We start from the raw sequence: 18,217 nt of genomic DNA on the forward strand, positions 1-18,217 counted from the left end.
TATGTTTCAAACTAGTGCTTTTTCATAACAAAGTGCTTGAATTATTACCATCCGAAGCCAAAACAGGAAGATGTGTGACACCAGAAACAAAACCACAGCTGCTGAATAGAACAGAGAGGGAAACACTGCTTACTGCTTTCTCTTTTATCTGTAGGGAGACAAAGATTCTCTCAACGTTTTCACAGGTTTGGGAAGTCAGGACCTGTCGGACTCTGTAATGCTGTTAAAATTACTGCAGGAAGAAAAATCTACCAGTGGAAATGATTGGAATCCAAATCCAAAGAAAATTCCTGCACGCACAATTAAAACAGTGACATCAAGAAGAAAAAGTAACAGTTTAGCACTGTTCATGATAAAATGTTGTAATGTAGAGAAATAAAATGTGACTTTTTTTTGCGAAAAAGGAGATGCTCTTCAAAGCTTGATTATATTCTACTTTGTCAACCATTCTGAAGAGGTACGCTTGTAAACACACTATACATCGTATAGCTTAGGTAAAACTACCATCTACCTTTGATAGGTTTCACAAAATTGAACTAAACATTAGAAGAGAGACGCACTTCAGATAAAGATGATATTAAAAAACCTAGAACAGAACAGTACCATCTGAAATTCCTCCAAATACTTCCTGAACGACCGATTTAACTCCTTCAGACACTCACTGCAGAAAACGCGTCAGTAATTAAGGTTATTTGTTCAGGGTCTGATGAATAAACAACATATATTTTTTGTATATTTACAGTAAGAATATACCTCTGAAAGCACAAGAACTCTGTTAACGGCAAAGTTTGAAAATGAGCGTCTGAATAAGCGTATCAATTACAGGTAATAGTGTCTGTATGTATCCAAAATTCATCTTAGACTTTCGCTATGTTGGCAGCCAAACATTAAGTTTTGAAATCGGTTGAAAATCGTACCTGTCTGGTAAATATCGCGGCCTGTACGCATGTTTCTGTGATCTATCCGGTCGATGAGGATAAATGATTGTGCCTTTTACTGTAATCCAGGATGGGCTTCAGGCAAATCAGCACCATAGTATCATCTAAAACAACATGGCAGTGCTGACAGTTGTTCAGTTACATGGGACACTGAGGCAGGAAAAAAAAAAAGTACCTCTGCTGTGGGTGGATTAAATAAAACACAAATCTGCAGCTTCATTTCTCTCGACTGAACTGAACATTAAATAAAAGTCGTTTATGTGCTGAGTGAGTTTCATGAGCCTCGAGGGCTTGAAACTACTTTTTTTTTTTGTCTAACTTGCAACACACAGAAGTGTCATTTTCTTTATTTTCTTTCCTAAATTATTTTGCAGATTTGTGTTTCTTCTCATAAATCCAAGGACAGCGATATATCACAACACAACATTGCAGAAAATCACAGCAATTTAGAACAGCCATTTTTCTACACTACTGATACTATAATGTTAACTGTTGGTGAGGGACTGTCTTTTCATTTTTGGTTTCCTCTTGACACACACACACACACACACACATTCTTTCACAAAACAAAACAAAAACAAAACAAAAAAAAGCAAAAACAAAAATAGAAATATTATCTTGGATATTTAAAACAATAGCTTACTCACTGAGACAAAAGGTCCATTTTAATGAGGCCACTTTTTCTGAGGCAAGTTTCCCAAAGTCTTACTGTGTTGGCGGTGCAGAGCACATCCACAAACTTCACGCCACGACAGTCGACTGGAGTCCCATTTTTTTTCTGTAAACACCTACAGGTTCTTTAGGTTGTCTGTCCAACGGGAGCCTCACCTCCCACCCCCCCCCCCCTATTGACAAAGTACGCACTTTCTGCTTGAAATACTAAATGTTGGCAGTTATAAGTATTTCAGAGGAGCTCTGTGCTTCTTTAAAGTGTACAATATTTATAAAACAGCAGCAGGAGCCAGAAGAACGACTGCTAGCTCCGAAAGAGGCGCCCGCTGGACATAACACGTCATTTTGGTTTAAGTCACGCTACTATCATTGGCACTGACTTCACACACGTCTTCGTTACACACACTTCGACCCAACCCTAGACCACCAAACATCCCTGATCCCTGGCCTTGACCCGGACTCTGAGAGACGACCCCTAGAAGCGCCCCTGCGGCGACCATGTTGTTGCTCAGAGCAGAGCTGTTACTCAAGTTGCTGTTACTGCTGCTACCTCCAGAGGCTGAGATGCTGGCGTGCTGCGTTGACAGAACAGCGCCTGAAAGATGTGGAGACGGAGCAGACGCGCCCCCTCTCCCCCCTCCCAGAATACCACCCTGACCTCCCTCACCCGGAGAGAGGAGGAGGTGCGGGGAGGGAATCAAATCTGACCCATCCTCACTACCTCCTCCTCCTCCTCCTCTTCTCCCTCCCTCGCCGCTGCCCCCGCCTTCGCCGCCCTCTCCCATCCCGCTGCGCCTCTCGCAGTGCGAGCGGTGCCTCATGAAGCTGTCGCGCCACATGAACTTCTTGCCGCAGCCGAGGCAGTCGTACGGCTTGAGGCCCGTGTGCGTCTTCATGTGCTCTGTGAGGTGATGCTTCATCTTGAACTTCTTGGCGCAGACGGGGCAGTGGAAGGGCCTCAGGTCCAGGTGCATGTTAATGTGGCGGTCCCTCATGCTCTTGTGAGTGAAGGTTTTCCCACAGTGGCACATAAACACTTTCCCAGAACCCCCGCTGCCACTGCCGCTTCCGCCGCTGCCACTTCCACCGCCATTCCCCCCGCCGTCCATGCCATCGACCCCTAAACCGCCCTGCACTGACAGGTGGACCGCACCGTGTTCCAGATTGGGACCTTTGAAAGAAGCCCCTCCGATCATACCGCCTCCCATCCCCAAGGGAGGCGGGGCAGAGTCCAGGGAGAGCCCGGAGGCCTGGCTGTAGAGGAGGATCTGGTTCCCCTGCATGTCCAGAGGGAACAGCTGGGCCCGGGCCGTGGCTGCAGACTGAACCTGGCCCAGCAGCGCTGAAACGGCACGGTTAGCGCTCTGGCTCTGACCCTGACCTGCCGCACTGTCATGAAGGTGCTGGGCTAAAGTCTGGTCCATTAAACTGCCTTCAAACTTGAGGTAGTCCTCTGAAGACTGGCAGTAGTCCACCTGGGGGCAGAGAGGGGTAGGGGGACATCTGTCATGAGGTGCCGATATCAAAAAAGACGCCAGTTTGCATTGGGACAACAAACCTGCCATCAGAAAATATTAAAGATGCTATCATCACTAAAAAAATGGCTTCCGAGTGAGTTTGAGCTCACCTGCGAGTCCATGTCGTCTCTGCCGCCGAGCTCTGCAGAAAGACTCCGAACATTGGAGATGTTGAAGTCAGTTCTCTCCCTCTCTCTGGCCATCTCCAGTTCCCTCTCGTCATCGTCATCTTCCTCTTCTCCTCCCTCCTCCCCGGACACGACGATGAGGTCGTCGTCCTCTGTGCGTTCGGTTTTCACTACCACCCACTGCTTGCGGGGCATGATGCTGGGCTGACTGTAGGTGGGGCGTTTCTGCAGTGGCAAGGCCGAGTCATCCCCATCCTTTCAGTGCAGATATTTGACATTATAATGCAGTTATGAGGGATAATAAATCTGTTCTGCTGTCAGTGAAAGCCGTGTATTTTCAAAATATCAGCTAGAGTCGTGTTTTGAAAGTGTTTCTTAAAGCCAACTGTTCTGTTTTTTTGTTTTGTTAAATGGGAGGAAACCCTGAAAATCACCAAAGCTTTTATTACAAATAGAAGAGACCACATGACAGCATGTAAAAGTAAAAAAAGAAAAAAAAATAGAAAATACAAATGACAATGAAAATACACAACTTATTGATTAAATATTATTGAAAATACAAATATTTGCTGCATTAGAAGGAACCTCCACATCTGAACACTCACCTGATAGGAGGACACACCAAAGCTATCGCTGACTCCCACTTCCTGCTCTGGCACTGAGCTCATTTTCTTCCTCCTCCCGCTGCCTCCTCCTCTTCCTCTCTTCCTTTGCTGGTACAACACCTCCTCCTCTTCCTCCTCTATGTCCTCCTCCTCTTCTTCAATCAGGAAGGCCTCCTCTCCTCCAGATGGGGTACAGTAGCTGGGTGTGTTGCTGGCCCCACCTCCGTCCACTGAAGCCCCGGCTGCAGCTGCGCTGCTTCCCCCGAAACTGCTTCCATCCCTGGGGCTGAAGTAGTTGGTGCTGCTGGGAGACTGGCTCTCACTCACTGACGGGCGGCTGGGAGGCTGGGGGGCCCGCTGGGGCTCGTTGGAACCTACAACCTGGGCTTGCTCGCGACCGATACCGCCATCACTACCCCCTCCACTACCTACAGTGCTTCCACCTGCATTGCTGTCGCTGTTGCTGCTGCTGCACCCGGGGTTACCTGACCCTCCGCCTCCACCGACGCTGGCTCTGTCCTGCACGCCGCTGCCACCTCCTCCCCCAGCACCTCCTCCTCCCACTGCGGCCCGGCCCTCCTTCAGCAGCTCTGTGCATTTGTCCACGATGTGCCACATCTGAAGGACGCTGCCCACGGTGAGGTAGTTGACGATGTCGTCGCGCAGCATCCGGAGCTGACCAGTGTAGGCGCAGCTCAGCACGCTCTCGAACGCCAGCGGGTCCATCACCGCCGGGATGGTGACCGTGGACATGTTCTTCAGTAGTACCTGAGGGTGGGAGGAGAACAAGATAATACAATAATACATGCTGCCTCTTCTGCTCCTCCTCTCTCCCTGCTTCTCTCCCACACACGCTTACCATGGTGGAAAATTAATGTACTGGTCACAATCACAATATATGCTGGTAACGCCGTCTGCCTGCTGCTCTGGTAGGTAACTGGAGTCTGATATAACCTCCCAACAAGTGGCAGTAAAACTGGCCTTTGAGAGTGAGGCTCTTTAAGTGCTAATTAAAGCATAAATAAACATAAAAAACAGACACGTAGTTTGTTTGAGGCTGATGTCATGCAGCCAACCTTCATTCTCAGTTGTGCTCTTATCTATTTTTTCTGGATGACCGTTCATATGTATTCTGTCATGCTCATCATTTGGGGTTTTCACCAAAAAATAATGGATTTTTTTTTTTTTTTTTAGAAAAAGCAGCTCAGCTTAAACCGATTTTACACAGATGTCGTCTCTGTTGTATTCTAATCTTGTGTGTCTTCTTCTTCTGTTTCTTGCTGCAAGAAGGTGCTGATCAGCAGCTCAGACAATCTTTCGGTAGAAGAGAAGTGAAGAGAAAAGTTTGGAGAAAATGCAAATGAGCTGCATGAGTATGCACCAAAGTCTGCCAATAATTGTTGTAAGAAAAAACAACAAACGACAGGATTACAGAGCGATTCGTATTTTTAAAACCAGATGTTCACACAAATCTTTGTATTATTTATTTCTTTTTTTGCCTATTTTTAATATTCAAAGTAAGCACAGATCAATTGACTGACTTTTAAAAAACAGAACCACAATAGACCTGAGATGTAACCTACATCTGATAACATTATAAAGTGACAGTGATGCCAGAAATATGTCAGATCTGGTGTAGATGCTTCCTGTTAGTTACCGTACGTTGCATTCCCCTGAATCTGATTTTGTACATTTTCTACATGGTCCACATTAGAACTGCATGGATACGATGCTGTGAAACATGTTTGTGTTCATACCGATTAAAGAACATCACATCTGTCTCCAGCACAAGTTGATGTGACAGTTTCACACAGAGGGACACACCTGGTCATGGAAGTAGGGTGAGGAGGCGGCCAGGACGCAGCGGTGGGCCTTGAACACATGTCCCTGGACGTGGATGGAGAGGTCACAGAGCCTGCCGTCCTCCCTCTGCCGGTTCAGGCTGTCCAGCACGGAGGTCTGAGCGCTGGGGAAGCACACCTGCACCACCGAGCCAGATGTGTCGCTGGGAGCCGAGCTGCTGCTGCTGCTGCTGCCCACTTCCATGGGCAGGGACTGCATCTGGGTGAACAAGGAATCTAGGGCTGCAACTAATGATTGTTTTCATTATTGATTAATCTCAATTAATCAATTTTATGTGCAGTTTGTAAAATGTCTTGTTTTGTTCAGCTAATAAAAATCCAAACATAATTGGTTTATTATCATAGAAGTCAGAAAATATTCACATTTGTGAAGCTGGAACCAATGGATTTTTACTATTTTTTCTTTTAAAAAATACCATAAACAATTATTCGATTATAAAAATTGATGTAGATTGATTATCTGTCGATTGATTAATTGATTAAATGTTGCAGCTCTAAAAAAAATCTGTAGAAAAACTTTCAAGGCTCCAAAAAATAAGTCCGAGTGCTTCTATGATGTTATTATTCCTTCCAGGTTTGTGAATATTGATTTTCTGCTGCTACAGCTGAGGACTAACAAGAAGACATTATCCACATACAGCATAAAAAGGTTATTTATTATATATCCAGGTATGGAAACTCAACTGCTAAAATTTCATATTACAGAAGTAAAATGTCGTCATCATCAGCTGACATTCTCAAGTTCTGGGGTAAAAGCAGGTATTCAAACATTTATTTTTAATTTTTAAAGATACCATATTCACAGGTAAAATCCACATGATATTCCATGTTCAGTGGTAAAATTACATTTTGTCTGGAAAAAATTGTATTTTGCAGGTAAATTTCATGAAGTACATTAATTTCTCTTCCAAGTACAACAGTGCTGTAATTCTAATCTAATACAGAGACAAAATGTAGAAGGTAAGGCGACTCTTTCAACTAAACACTGCTGCTGATAGATGGCTACTGATGACTCATCGTTATTCATCACACATATTCTCACTTAGGCTAATTCTCAAACTGTAGAAGGACTCCGAGAAGAATATTGCCATTTAGTGGGACGTCGTCATGTGCAATCATGTCTTCATCTTTTATCACATGCATGGGCGAGCAGGGAGGAGGTAAATGCGGAGGGAAGCGGCCGATCAAGGAAGCGGTCCACTTGATTGGCCTGGTTGTTGCTTCGAAAAGACTCTTAATTTACCCGGAATACAGTGGGAATTAGTCCTATTCATATGGTCAAGAACTACACAGTCTGCTATAGTCAGACGCCCATAAATACATTGAAGCTGTAATCATTGCTACTGTTCATACTGTCCATTAAAAGATCCCCTCATAACATGCTTCCAAGATGAGTGATGGAGGTCAAAATCTACAGTCTGTGTCTAAAATGTATTCCAACGTTTATCTAAAGTTAATATGAGCAGTCTGAGTTAGACAAATGAATTAAACATCTTCCACAGTTATTGTCTTTGTGTTACTACACTTTCACTGAACGAGGAAACACCATCCAGGGAAACAAAAAGTGGGAATTCTGTTCTAAAAAGACTTCATCTATAGAATATATCCTCTTTATTTTGTCCTCTCAGACTGCTAAAGGCTCATATTAACCTCAGAATGACTTTAAAATATATTTTTGCATGACTGTGAATGTTGTCCCTCATGACTTCCATTGGAAGCATGTTATGAAGGGGTCGTTTAATGGACGGTACGAGCAGGAAGAATGATTACAGCGAACAAATACTGTTTCAATGTACATGTGGGGACGTGAGTTTTATTTTAAGACAAGACTTGAAAAAATATGAATCTCTCCTTTGTTCAATCTCAGCTGAAGTCTGTCTTTGTTCAGCCCAGTGGTGGAATATAACAGTACATTTACTCAAGTACTGCTGCTCAAGTATTTCCATTTTACAAGAACACAAGGACCTTTACTGTCATTTCACCACAGTTACATCTATACTTCTTACTTCAATTTAAAAGAATTTAAAATTTAAGAGGAACTTAAAATTTAAGGTTTAAATTAATATAGATTGATTAATTAATAATTGATTAATCATCAAGTCATTTGATGAGAAGAGAAAAATACAAAAATTCCAGTTGCATCTTCTTAAATGTGAATATTTTCTGGTTTCTTTAGTCTTTTATAGCAGTAAACTGAATATCTTTGGGTTTTGGACTGTTGGTCATTTGAGGCCGTCAACTTGGGTTTTGAGAAGAGTAATACACATTTTATAGACCAAACGACAAATCCATTAATTGAGAAAATAATCAACAATGAAAATAATAATTAGTTGCAGCCCTAAATTTGTACGTACCAATAATAGTGCAAGAAGAGCAATACAATAAAATAAAATGAGGGACACCTTTGCAGACGCTCTCAAGAGAAGAGAAGGTGAAATGCATATATATATATATAAAATAAAATAAAATAAAATAAAATAGTGTGCAACTTTGTTCTATAGGGAAATATTGTACTTTTACTCCACTACATCTCACAGCTATAGTTACTACCTGCTTTACAGACCAATATTTTATATGTATATATGATCAGTTTACAAAATACCCATTTAGACTACCCAACAGTATAAGTTGTCAAAAATTAAAATGCTGCAATTATTCAGTATTAATGTTGCAATAAAATATACATGATTTAAAAAATACATAGTTTTAGTTTTTATACTTAAGAGGACATTTTGCTGCAAATACTGATGTACTTTCACACGATTTTTGAACGCAGAACTTTTTTTCCTCATTGTTACTTTTACTTAAAGATCCCCTCCAGACATTAAGACATATAAAAACAATTATCTGTGTCTGATATGTTTTTTTCCCACCAAAAAAAATGTATAATTACCACTTCATAATCTTTAAAATGCCATCTACTTCTCCCCCCTTTATTACAAAATTCAGAATGTATAAATATGCAAATATATTTCATTTCAGAAGTTTAACAGCTGCACACAAGATGTCTCCTACTTCACTGCAGAGTCGATTCTCAGTGTATGTGAAGTGGAGGCTTCAAGTACCCACATAAGGAATGAATACTGGACTGGGATTGTCTTCCAAACTGGTTGTGATGTAACTAATGTAACTAATTAAAATCTGTTTTTCAATGAGCACAGAGAAACTTTCCACCTTCAAGAGATAAATGGTGAAACTCTGCACATACATCTTTCTGCAGAGCGAAGCTCAAACATCCAACTGATGGATTTTTGAGTGCAGGGGGACACTTCTTCCACCTACAAGTCGGTCTGTTCAGGTTAATTATATGCATTTATTTTCTTTTGAAAGTCATGCACCACATAGGTAATTTGTTTCATTTCATTTCATTTATTTGTTCCGCTCATGGTAATGCACAGCTCCAGAAAAAGACGCAATTCACGAACAAAACACAACTCAATCTCCTTGTACACAGTCCATGACCGAATATAAACAAATAAACAATAGAAATAGACGGTCTGTCAACTATTCAACAACCATCACTCATAGTAACAAGAGAAAAAGATCAAAAGTCAAACACAATAATTCACTATCAACTCAGAAAGGCTATTATTGTCAACATCATATAATCTAATTATTCTTTCTCTATACATTTTCTTAAACTGAACAGTATTTGAACCCTTTAAATCAATTTCTTTCTATGGTCCTCAAAGCTAAGAGCATTTGTTTTTTATAAATTATCTGGCAACACTCTGTTTATTGCCTTGTACATAACTAATAATATCTTTAACTCAACCACATCTTTAAAGTACATCTGTTTTTCCTCTTGATCATACATTTGGATGTTTGAGCTTCACTGTGCAGAATGATGTGTGTGCAGAGTTTGACACTGAAAGGCTGTTTTCACGTTCATCTTCTGAAGGAGGAAAGTTTCTCTGAGCTCATTAATAGGGCTGTAGTCAACCAAAGAAAATCTTGGTCGACTGAAATCGTACATGATCTTCAACTAATCAATTAGTGGCGGGGGAGGGGGGCTGTAACGGGAGAGAGTACACAGTGAACTCCGCAGTCAAGCTAACCCATTGTTGCTAACTTTGGCGCTAACCCCCTTCACTTTTCCAGCACTTGGGGAAACAACAGACTTGTCTTTTTTAGCATTTATTAACTGTTACACACTGGAGTCTGTACTGTACTTTTACTGCCAGACTGACAACTAACTGCTAACCTTTTCCTCTGCTTCGCTCGTATCCACCGTCACTTTCCTGCCACGCACTCTTTCCCGCTCGCTACGCAAACGTACTACGTAACGTATTCCTTAACGGAGTTACGCTACCGATAGTTTCCCTGGCAACGACACAGAGGTTGACTCACGTACCTGAACAGCGCTGCACAGACACTCCCAAACACTATTGATTTCTGAATCAATGGATATTTGTCGTTATTTTTGACATTAAAAAATATTTTTTTGGCCTGGCGGGAGTTCTTGTTTTCTATAATTATAAGAGAAACACTGATTCAGTAAACGCTCAGTAAACGTTAAGTACAGTTAGACCCAGCAGTCTCCGTTAGGTTGGGCGAGTTCAAAGTTGTGAAAACAACGGGGGTGTTTTGAATACACGAGAGCATATCGACCATCTAATCGACCAATCGACCAGGACACCACAGCCCTACTCATTAAAAATCTGATTTTAAGGGGCGGGCTTGCAAGTGTAATTTGTGACATCACAACTAGTCTGGAGCCAATCCTGATCCAATATTCAACCTACACAAGTGTGATGTGAAAACTTGAAGCCTCCAGTGCACAAACACTGAGAACGGAGTTTACAGTGAAGTACAAAACATCTTATGTCCAGCAGTTAAACTTTTGAAATGAAATATATTTGCCTATTCATAGATTCTGGATTTTTTTTTTTAATTAGGGAGAAGATGTAATTTTAGGGATTTTAACAAGATAACTGTGGAAAAACCATATGAGACACAAATTATTCAAAGTATAATATTTTACATACATCATAAAACATCTGGAGGAGATCTTTAAAGTTAAATGTCCTTCTATTGTCCTCGGAGCAAAAAACTGATTTACCTGGTACATAACTAATAATGTCTGTAACTCAACCAGATCTTTAACTTTCATCAGTCCTGACATAATAAACAGTCTTGAATCCACCTTATGTATAATTCTCACTGCTCTTTTCTGTAATATAAACAATGGTTTTATGTTGCTCATGTATGTTGCCCCACACTTACACACAGCAACTAAAAAATGGCCATAATAATAATAATAATAATAATAATAATATCAGACTTGTTCCTGCACTGACGGTTCTGTGACAACACAATGATTTTGTACTTTCCAGAAAATTAAAACAACACCTCCATGTAGAAGCTCCTCCATTTGTGGAGAAATTGATGAATCAACAGAAAATGCATTCATCACACACACACACACACACACACACACACACACACACACACACACACACACACACACACACACACACACACACCACTTTCTTGCTGTTATTGGCAGCGCATGAAACAATCAACAGCTGGAGTACAAACACACTTTTAGTTGACAGGCAACAAAAGCTGCTCCGCTGATTGTAAATGAATCTCTCGTTGCAGTGTGAATGTTTTGCTGCTGGTTTGTTCGCTGCTTTCAGCCACCAGACAGACAAACGGCTGCGTTTACAAACCGTCAGACTCGAGTCACACCGTTACAGATGTGACGTTAGCCTCCTAGCTAGCTCAGACGGCTGGCTACAGGAAAGAAAAACCCCGCTGCCGACATTAAACTCACCGTTTTCAGTTGACACTGCAGCCTGCTGAAGTGCAGCCTGTGACCGAGCTGAAGGCAGCTTGTCCCGCCGGTTTATCCAGGCCCTGAAGTTTGAGGACCATTTTTTGGAAATGTTCTTCCCATCTGAGCTCTGCAGCAGCAGACAGCGACGCGTCGCCTTTAACAGGATTCCAGACAGACGAGCCAGACTTTGGCCGACAAAAAATAAAAAAATAAATAATCCTCATTAAATAATAGTGAAAACTGAAACTGCACAAAGAGAAGTGGATTGTTTTATAAGAGGTAAGAAATGAGCACAATGCAAAAAGAGGTTAATAAACTTCATGTTAACCTACATTAACATTATGAAAGTCTTTTTTCTGATTTTCATCAGAAACCACCTCTCATAGAAAATAATATACACACACATACACTGTAAAAATGTTCTTCATTCTTTTAATTTTCTTTCATGTAATTATTTTAACTACTACAAATAAATTCTGTTCTCTGTAAAGAAAATACATTAAAACCTAGAGAAAGATAATGACAATGATGCTGATTATTAAAGTGCATCATCTGCTGTCCAATGATCTGAAACACTGATGTGACTGTGAATGTTAAGCAGTGAAACATCCATCCTTTGTCACTTCAATATGAAGTCTAAGAAATGCATAACCAGCTCCTCTTAATCTGGTTTATTGTTTGTTCTCCTGGTTTGATGTTTAAACACTAACTCATATCTACAATGAGGCTTGCAAATATTCAGTGATTGTGATGACCACAGGTGTCATCTTTGTTTGGCCTTGTGATTTACCTGTCTGCTCTTTCTCAACAGGTGCTTGTTAGAGCAACTGGCAACACCTGATGGCTCACAGGGTTGCCAGGTTATTAAAGTCCAGGCTGCAGCAGCAGCAGTCAGAGGAGAGAGAAAGAGAGAGAAACTGCTGCTGCTGGCAGCTCTCTGCTCCTCCGCTCCTCCCCACAGGCACCCTGTTCTGGTTTGGTTATGTTTTTAGTTTCTTTACTACACTTTACAACATGCACACACATCTTAAACTCATCTACTGACATCTACACCCCATACTGTAAATATCTAGTTACTTTAATTTGATTTAATTTTGCTTAATTTGTTTAATGAATGTATCCTTTGTTACCTCTGTATCATGGTGTGTCTCCCTCTAGTTGTGGCCACTTGAGCCAGGTTATAACAAACGGGGGCTCGTCCATTAGGGTAAGTTTATTTAAAAGTTTGTCTTATGTCTCAGGTAGCAGTTGGGTGCATGGTGTGATTGTGCAGCTAATGAGGTGATTTGGTCCAGCTGCGTGCTGGCTTTGGCCAGGGCTGTTATGGGTCTTTGGTTTTGCAGATGTGTGCCATTCAGAAGGTTCTGTCCTGATGCACTGTATACAGAGATTTCCCTGTTAAGCTGTAGTGGTGTTTTCCCATTTGGGTTGCTCCATCTGTTTTGTTTTTTTTGTAGTCTTGTGGTGACGTGGTCAGTATCAGTTATTTTTGGACAACTGTCTCAGGGACGCATCCATGTGATTTTTGTGGAGTTGACTGCTTGCAGGTCACTTTACAAGCCTGCTGGTTTTCAGTGCATGAAAACCCACCAGACATGAAGACTAGGGGTGAGTTGTTAAGTTTTGGTTATGCATTTAGTGGGAAATTCTCTATGTAGGTTAACTTGTGCCTTAAAGGACCAGTGTGTAAGTTTTAGGGGGATCTATTGGCAGAAATGGAATATAATTATACAATTATAAGTATGTTTTTAATTGGTATATAATCACTTGAAAGTAAGAATTGTTTTCTTTATCTCAGAATGAGCCCTTTATATCTACATAGGCAGCCGGTGTGATTCTTTTTCCCAGGATGGCGAAGTCATAACCTGCCCTTCTCTGCTTCTGATTGGCTTACCCTGATATTCTTACCCTAACCAATCCAACCAACGAAGGCAACGAGTACTAACCAACAAGAGGCAGAGTAGGGCGGGTCGTGACTTCGGCATCCGGGGGGAAAAAAAAAATCAGCAGAGTGGGTCCTCTCTCACAGAGCCCGCCATTTTGCACCGCTATGTTTCTACAGTACCCCAGAACCAACAAACCAAACACTGGTTCTAGAGAGGGACTTTTGCATTTTTCAGGACCTGCTCCCTATGTAGATATAAAGGGATCATTCTAAGGTAAGGAAGACACAATTCTTATTTTCAGATGATTATAGACTAATGAAAACTTAATGAATATTATATTCCGTTTCTGCCAATAGATTCCCTTAAATCCTACACACTGGTCCAAAATCCTTTATTTGGGGGAAATAAACAAACTTTTAGCACAGTTATGCAAATCAAAAACATTTTATTATAAACTCCATGTCAGTTAAAATTCTGTAATGTTATGTGCTTTGAATACCAGCTGAAATATAACACTTAAAGGGAGCAGTCCACAATTCTAGCAAAATGTTGTTTATTTGAGCTGTATCAAATTACACCCCTCCTTTCTGTGCTCCTGAGGCAAAGTGTTGATTGATTTGAATAGTGCATGGTTCGGTCCGAGCCTCTTTGTTTCTCATTTACAGAGCCAGGACTGTGCAAACACAGAACGGTCACCTAGAGGACCGTGAGGAGACATATGCTGAATTTGACTAAAGGTGTATTGGATCACAATTGCGGACTGCAACTTCTAAGTCAGCATGTTAAATTAGTGCAGCTAGAACAGACACAGGTGAATGAAAATACACAGGAAAGACAATCTGCAATTAGAGGGTATTGTAACTGTAATTTTAAAAAAAGGTTTTGAGCAGGTGTAGTCAGGCTCAGAATGAATACAGTAGTACTATTTACTTCTTAATGTGTCAGTAATGATAATTTCTATGGTTAACTTATACAGGGAGAAAGACAGACATAGAACACCAACATACCAAAACAAAATGGGAAAACTGGAGCAGAGAGACTGAGAGAATAGAGACAAAGGTTGAGGGATGATCCAGTGAAATACCAAGAATACTTAAGAAACAAAAAAATGAAGAAAGAAGGAAAGTTGAAGAGTATCAGTGAATTATCTGTCAGGCAGCAAAGACATGTCAGAAAATAATGGCGGAAAAGAGCAAAAACACAGGATGATGGTGAAAAGATAGAAAGAGGTGGAGATATTTTGCAGGGCTTCTGCACCACCTGGCACTTCAATGAGGCTGATCAGACACCAGTGCACATAACCACTGGGGGGGAGAAAAAAGGATAAAAAGAGTAAAAATCAGTAACTATAGAAAATTACAGAAGTTGGAACACAAGATCAAAGAAATGCAGAGGAGGGAAGAAAAATATAGAAAGTAGTGTCAAAGATCAAGGCTGAAGCCAACATCAGACCAGTCAAAGTGTTCTTTAAGATCAAAGACTCAGATGGATGTACAGAAGCACAGACTCCCTCACCATGTCAGACAGACACTTCTTCACACCACACTTATGCACCAAATAAAGGGAAAAATACAAGTCTGCAAGCTATAAAGAGAAACGTTATTCAGAGGAGCACTCACAACTTGTCTTTATAATAAGAAAATGTGTTGATGTCTCCCACAAAGTGTTCAACAAGACTGAAAGCCACCCATGTCTCAGGTTCCCATATCAGAGAAATCATAAGAAAAAAAACATGGACATAATCAAAAATGTTCTAAGTCGGGATGACAATATTCAGCAGGGAAGAAGGAAACAATCACAATAAACAAAAGATGTTTCTGTCTGACACGATGCTGAAATTGTATCAGAAACTGATGCTGGAGATGCCTCATCTGAAGCTATCCTATTCGCTTTTCTGTAGGATGAAGTCATTTTGGATTGTTGCTCCAAACATCAATAATAGGGAGACGTGTGTCTGCAAAGTTCACTTACAGAGTTTGAGCAAAGTGGCAGAGGAGATGTGCTGTGACACACTGGTTAAGGCTTGTATGTACAGAGAATGTATCTCATGCAATAACAAAAGGACAGCAGGAACACTGGTCACATGATGGTACCAGTGGCTCACAAAAAAAGAAGACTGAAAAATAAAAGGATGGGAAAAGAGAGAAAATCACTTTGACAAAAACTATTAAACAGAGATGTGAGGGTTGCACAGAGCTCCTACTGGATGATTTTGAAAAAGAAATGAAAGACAAAGTGTGCAAGCACCTCTTCAACATCCAGCAGCAATACACACAGCAGCTGCAGTCTTTGCACTGATCTCTGAAAGAAGATGAGGTGATTCTTCACGCTGACTATGCAGAAAACTGGCAGTGTAAATATGCAAAGAGGGTACAGCAAGTCTATTTTGGAGCATCTCATAGACAGACAACACTGCTTGATGCTGTTTTGTACACCACAGATAATTATGTGCCTTGTCACTCTCAATGAAACATGATCCTGCTGCCATTTGGGCTCAACATGAACCAATTCTTCAGTTCCTTGGTGAACCATTAAGGGTTCAAAAACTCATCTTCATCAGTAATGGGCCAAATATGCAGTATAGAGGCAACAACTTTTACTTCATGAGCACTGTTCCTTTCCAGATGGGTTTTACTGCTGTAAACATGAGTTTCCTGGAAGCTGGTTGTGGTAAAGGGCCTGCTGACAGTGTTGGAGTCACCCTAAAGAGAAGATAGACAGGAAGCAGAAGAAAGGGAAAAAAAGAAGCAGATTCACAGGTAGCCAGTGTTACTGACATACCAACAGCAAAAGCACTCTATGACACACTCCTTCCTCTCACCAATGTCAAGCTCTTTTATGTGGAAGAAGAACAGATTTCTAAAGTGTGCTGCTGCCAAGAGAGCTGCCCGCTATGAAAGGCACACTAAGCATTCATCAGGTAATCTGCACTACTGCAGGCACAGTCTGTTCTAAAGTGCTCAGTTGCTTCTGCAGCAGAGAAGCCATCTGCCGCTGTTTCCATCCAATGTCCACCAACATTGCACCACAGACACAGCCTGGAATAAATGAAGTGTCTACAGAGCCACTAATCCCAGAGGAAAGGAGTCATTCTACCTCAAACTCTGGGTGTGAAGGGATTCTGTCTAGTTGAGGATATCACATTGTCAGAAAGTGTACTGTCACATAGGAAAATGATCCATATCCTGGAACCATTGAAGACGTGGATGAAGTTCAGACATGTTAATTTTATTCTCACTCTATATTTAAAATCATTGCATTACATTTCTAATGCAAAGTTTATTTATCCCCCCAGATATTTTCCATTCTAATATTCTAAACACTTGTAGGATTACCTGCCATGTACTCTACTCATTATTTGTCTTCCAGTGCCATGGAAGTCATGTACAATATTGGGCAAAACAAATTTTATTGGCCACAAATGGAGGACAAGATCTGGTACATGGTAGACAAGGTCAACATCTTAATCTGTCCACCTGGAAAAGTCACGACTGGGCATGTCCAAATCAACCCAGCAGTGTCCAAGGCAGTGTGTGAAAAGTTAAACTGTTGAATAGACTCCTGAGAGGAACAGGGGGGAAAAAGTATCCTCAAATTAGTTCAGTGGTTCTGGTTCTGGTTCTGAACCCTAACCCCTAAAACATGAAAGTGGAATGGAGGTTAAATGTGTTGCTTGATTTACTCATTTTAGTCTATAGATGGAATCCACTTTATTTGACATTAAGTGTGACTATTTTTGTACACTGAAATAATCCTGCTGTCTATAATGGACATTCTGTAGAAATAAAACTGGTAGTGATTCTGAAACAGTCTACAATGTGAGAAAAATCAGTGTGTGTACATACAGTACCTCTTCTCACTTGCACTCACCTCAAGGCCCAAATTATCCAACAGCTCTTCAGTGAGGTGTAATCTGTAATCCAAATACTGTTGTGTATTTTTCAGGTATTTACTGTTAGATGTGTGTCTGCATGTGTGCAACATTTGAGTTATTAGTTCCTTTTATTAACATAAAATGTTGACAGTCTGATTCAGCCACTGTCACTACTGAAACATGGGATGTTTTGTCAAAAAAAAAAGTATACTGAGTATCAAATAAGATGTTATGATCGTGTTTGGTTCAATGTATATTAAAACTAATGAATCCTTAACTTTGAAATCACTATGATCAACTTTATGCACTTTACAAAGAAAAATTGTATTCAAAATGCAATGAATCTCATAAATTACACTTAAAATTTTATGATTGTAATTGTTATTGATTTACCTGTGAAACCTTTTAATAAATAACAAAATATATTTACAAGTTAGATGTAAACACAATCTTAATAGGTCAATAGAACTGTTATTATATTGTACATTATTGTGTTTCCGTAGTGAGAAATTTTGGGACATGAAAAATATTCCAAAACTGTCTGAAAATAAAATATGAGAATTAACTGTATAATTACTAGAAACATGTATCTTGGATATTAGATAATTTACATGCATACAAAGTTTGGAGAAAAAGAAATTTATTTCAACACAAGAGGCACAACGTCACAACAGAGTGGAAAGTGGATTATATACAATAACATCATTAACATATAGAACAGAACAAATGATTTATTTAATGTTTCTATGAAATCTTACACTGTATAAATGATGTATAATAAAGAAATGGATATCAAGATGCTGAACTAAAATCTTTGGAAGGATAGCATACAGTATTTATGATCAAGCTTAATGTTACTAATTGTAAATGTGCTCCAGAGCTGCAACAATTAATTGATTAATCAATCAGTTGATTGAAAAAAACATTATCTGCAACAATTTTGATAAGTTTCA

General features: G+C 40.4%; 1 protein-coding gene and 1 long non-coding RNA gene across 5 annotated transcripts; one reads left to right on the plus strand and one right to left on the minus strand.

The window, feature by feature from the left end:
• Positions 1–404: 404 nt before the first annotated feature.
• Positions 405–11,766, minus strand: zbtb22b (zinc finger and BTB domain containing 22b). Of its 4 annotated transcripts, none has more exons than XM_067612137.1 (5): positions 11,502–11,766; positions 5,685–5,921; positions 3,861–4,628; positions 3,238–3,510; positions 405–3,085 (listed from the first exon to the last, which is right to left on the minus strand). In XM_067612137.1, exons 2-5 carry the CDS (start codon positions 5,919–5,921, stop codon positions 1,961–1,963), a joined length of 2,403 nt encoding a protein of 800 aa, XP_067468238.1. In that variant the 5' UTR covers positions 11,502–11,766; the 3' UTR covers positions 405–1,960. The 4 variants fall into 4 exon arrangements, with proteins under 4 accessions (XP_067468238.1, XP_067468241.1, XP_067468240.1 ...); XM_067612140.1 differs by having other exon boundaries at positions 5,685–5,944; XM_067612139.1 differs by lacking the exon at positions 11,502–11,766 and adding an exon at positions 9,927–10,277.
• Positions 11,767–12,316: 550 nt separating this feature from the next.
• On the plus strand, positions 12,317–16,957 carry LOC137198367 (uncharacterized). The gene is made up of 2 exons (XR_010931634.1): positions 12,317–13,112; positions 14,367–16,957. It is a non-coding gene; the product is annotated as an uncharacterized lncRNA (long non-coding RNA).
• The last annotated feature ends 1,260 nt before the right edge of the window (positions 16,958–18,217 follow it).

This window comes from Thunnus thynnus, chromosome 15, assembly GCF_963924715.1.
Source record: "Thunnus thynnus chromosome 15, fThuThy2.1, whole genome shotgun sequence".
Taxonomy (NCBI): Eukaryota; Metazoa; Chordata; class Actinopteri; order Scombriformes; family Scombridae; genus Thunnus; species Thunnus thynnus.

Bases quoted from the DNA above. Each gene is read 5' to 3' on its own strand.
- zbtb22b (XM_067612137.1), bottom strand. From the start codon at position 5,921: ATGCAGTCCCTGCCCATGGAAGTGGGCAGCAGCAGCAGCAGCAGCTCG. The intron at 3,511-3,860 runs GTGAGTGTTCAG...CTGCACTGAAAG, and splicing joins TTGGTGTGTCCTCCTATCAG to GATGGGGATGACTCGGCCTT. The intron at 3,086-3,237 runs GTGAGCTCAAAC...CTCTGCCCCCAG, and splicing joins GAGACGACATGGACTCGCAG to GTGGACTACTGCCAGTCTTC.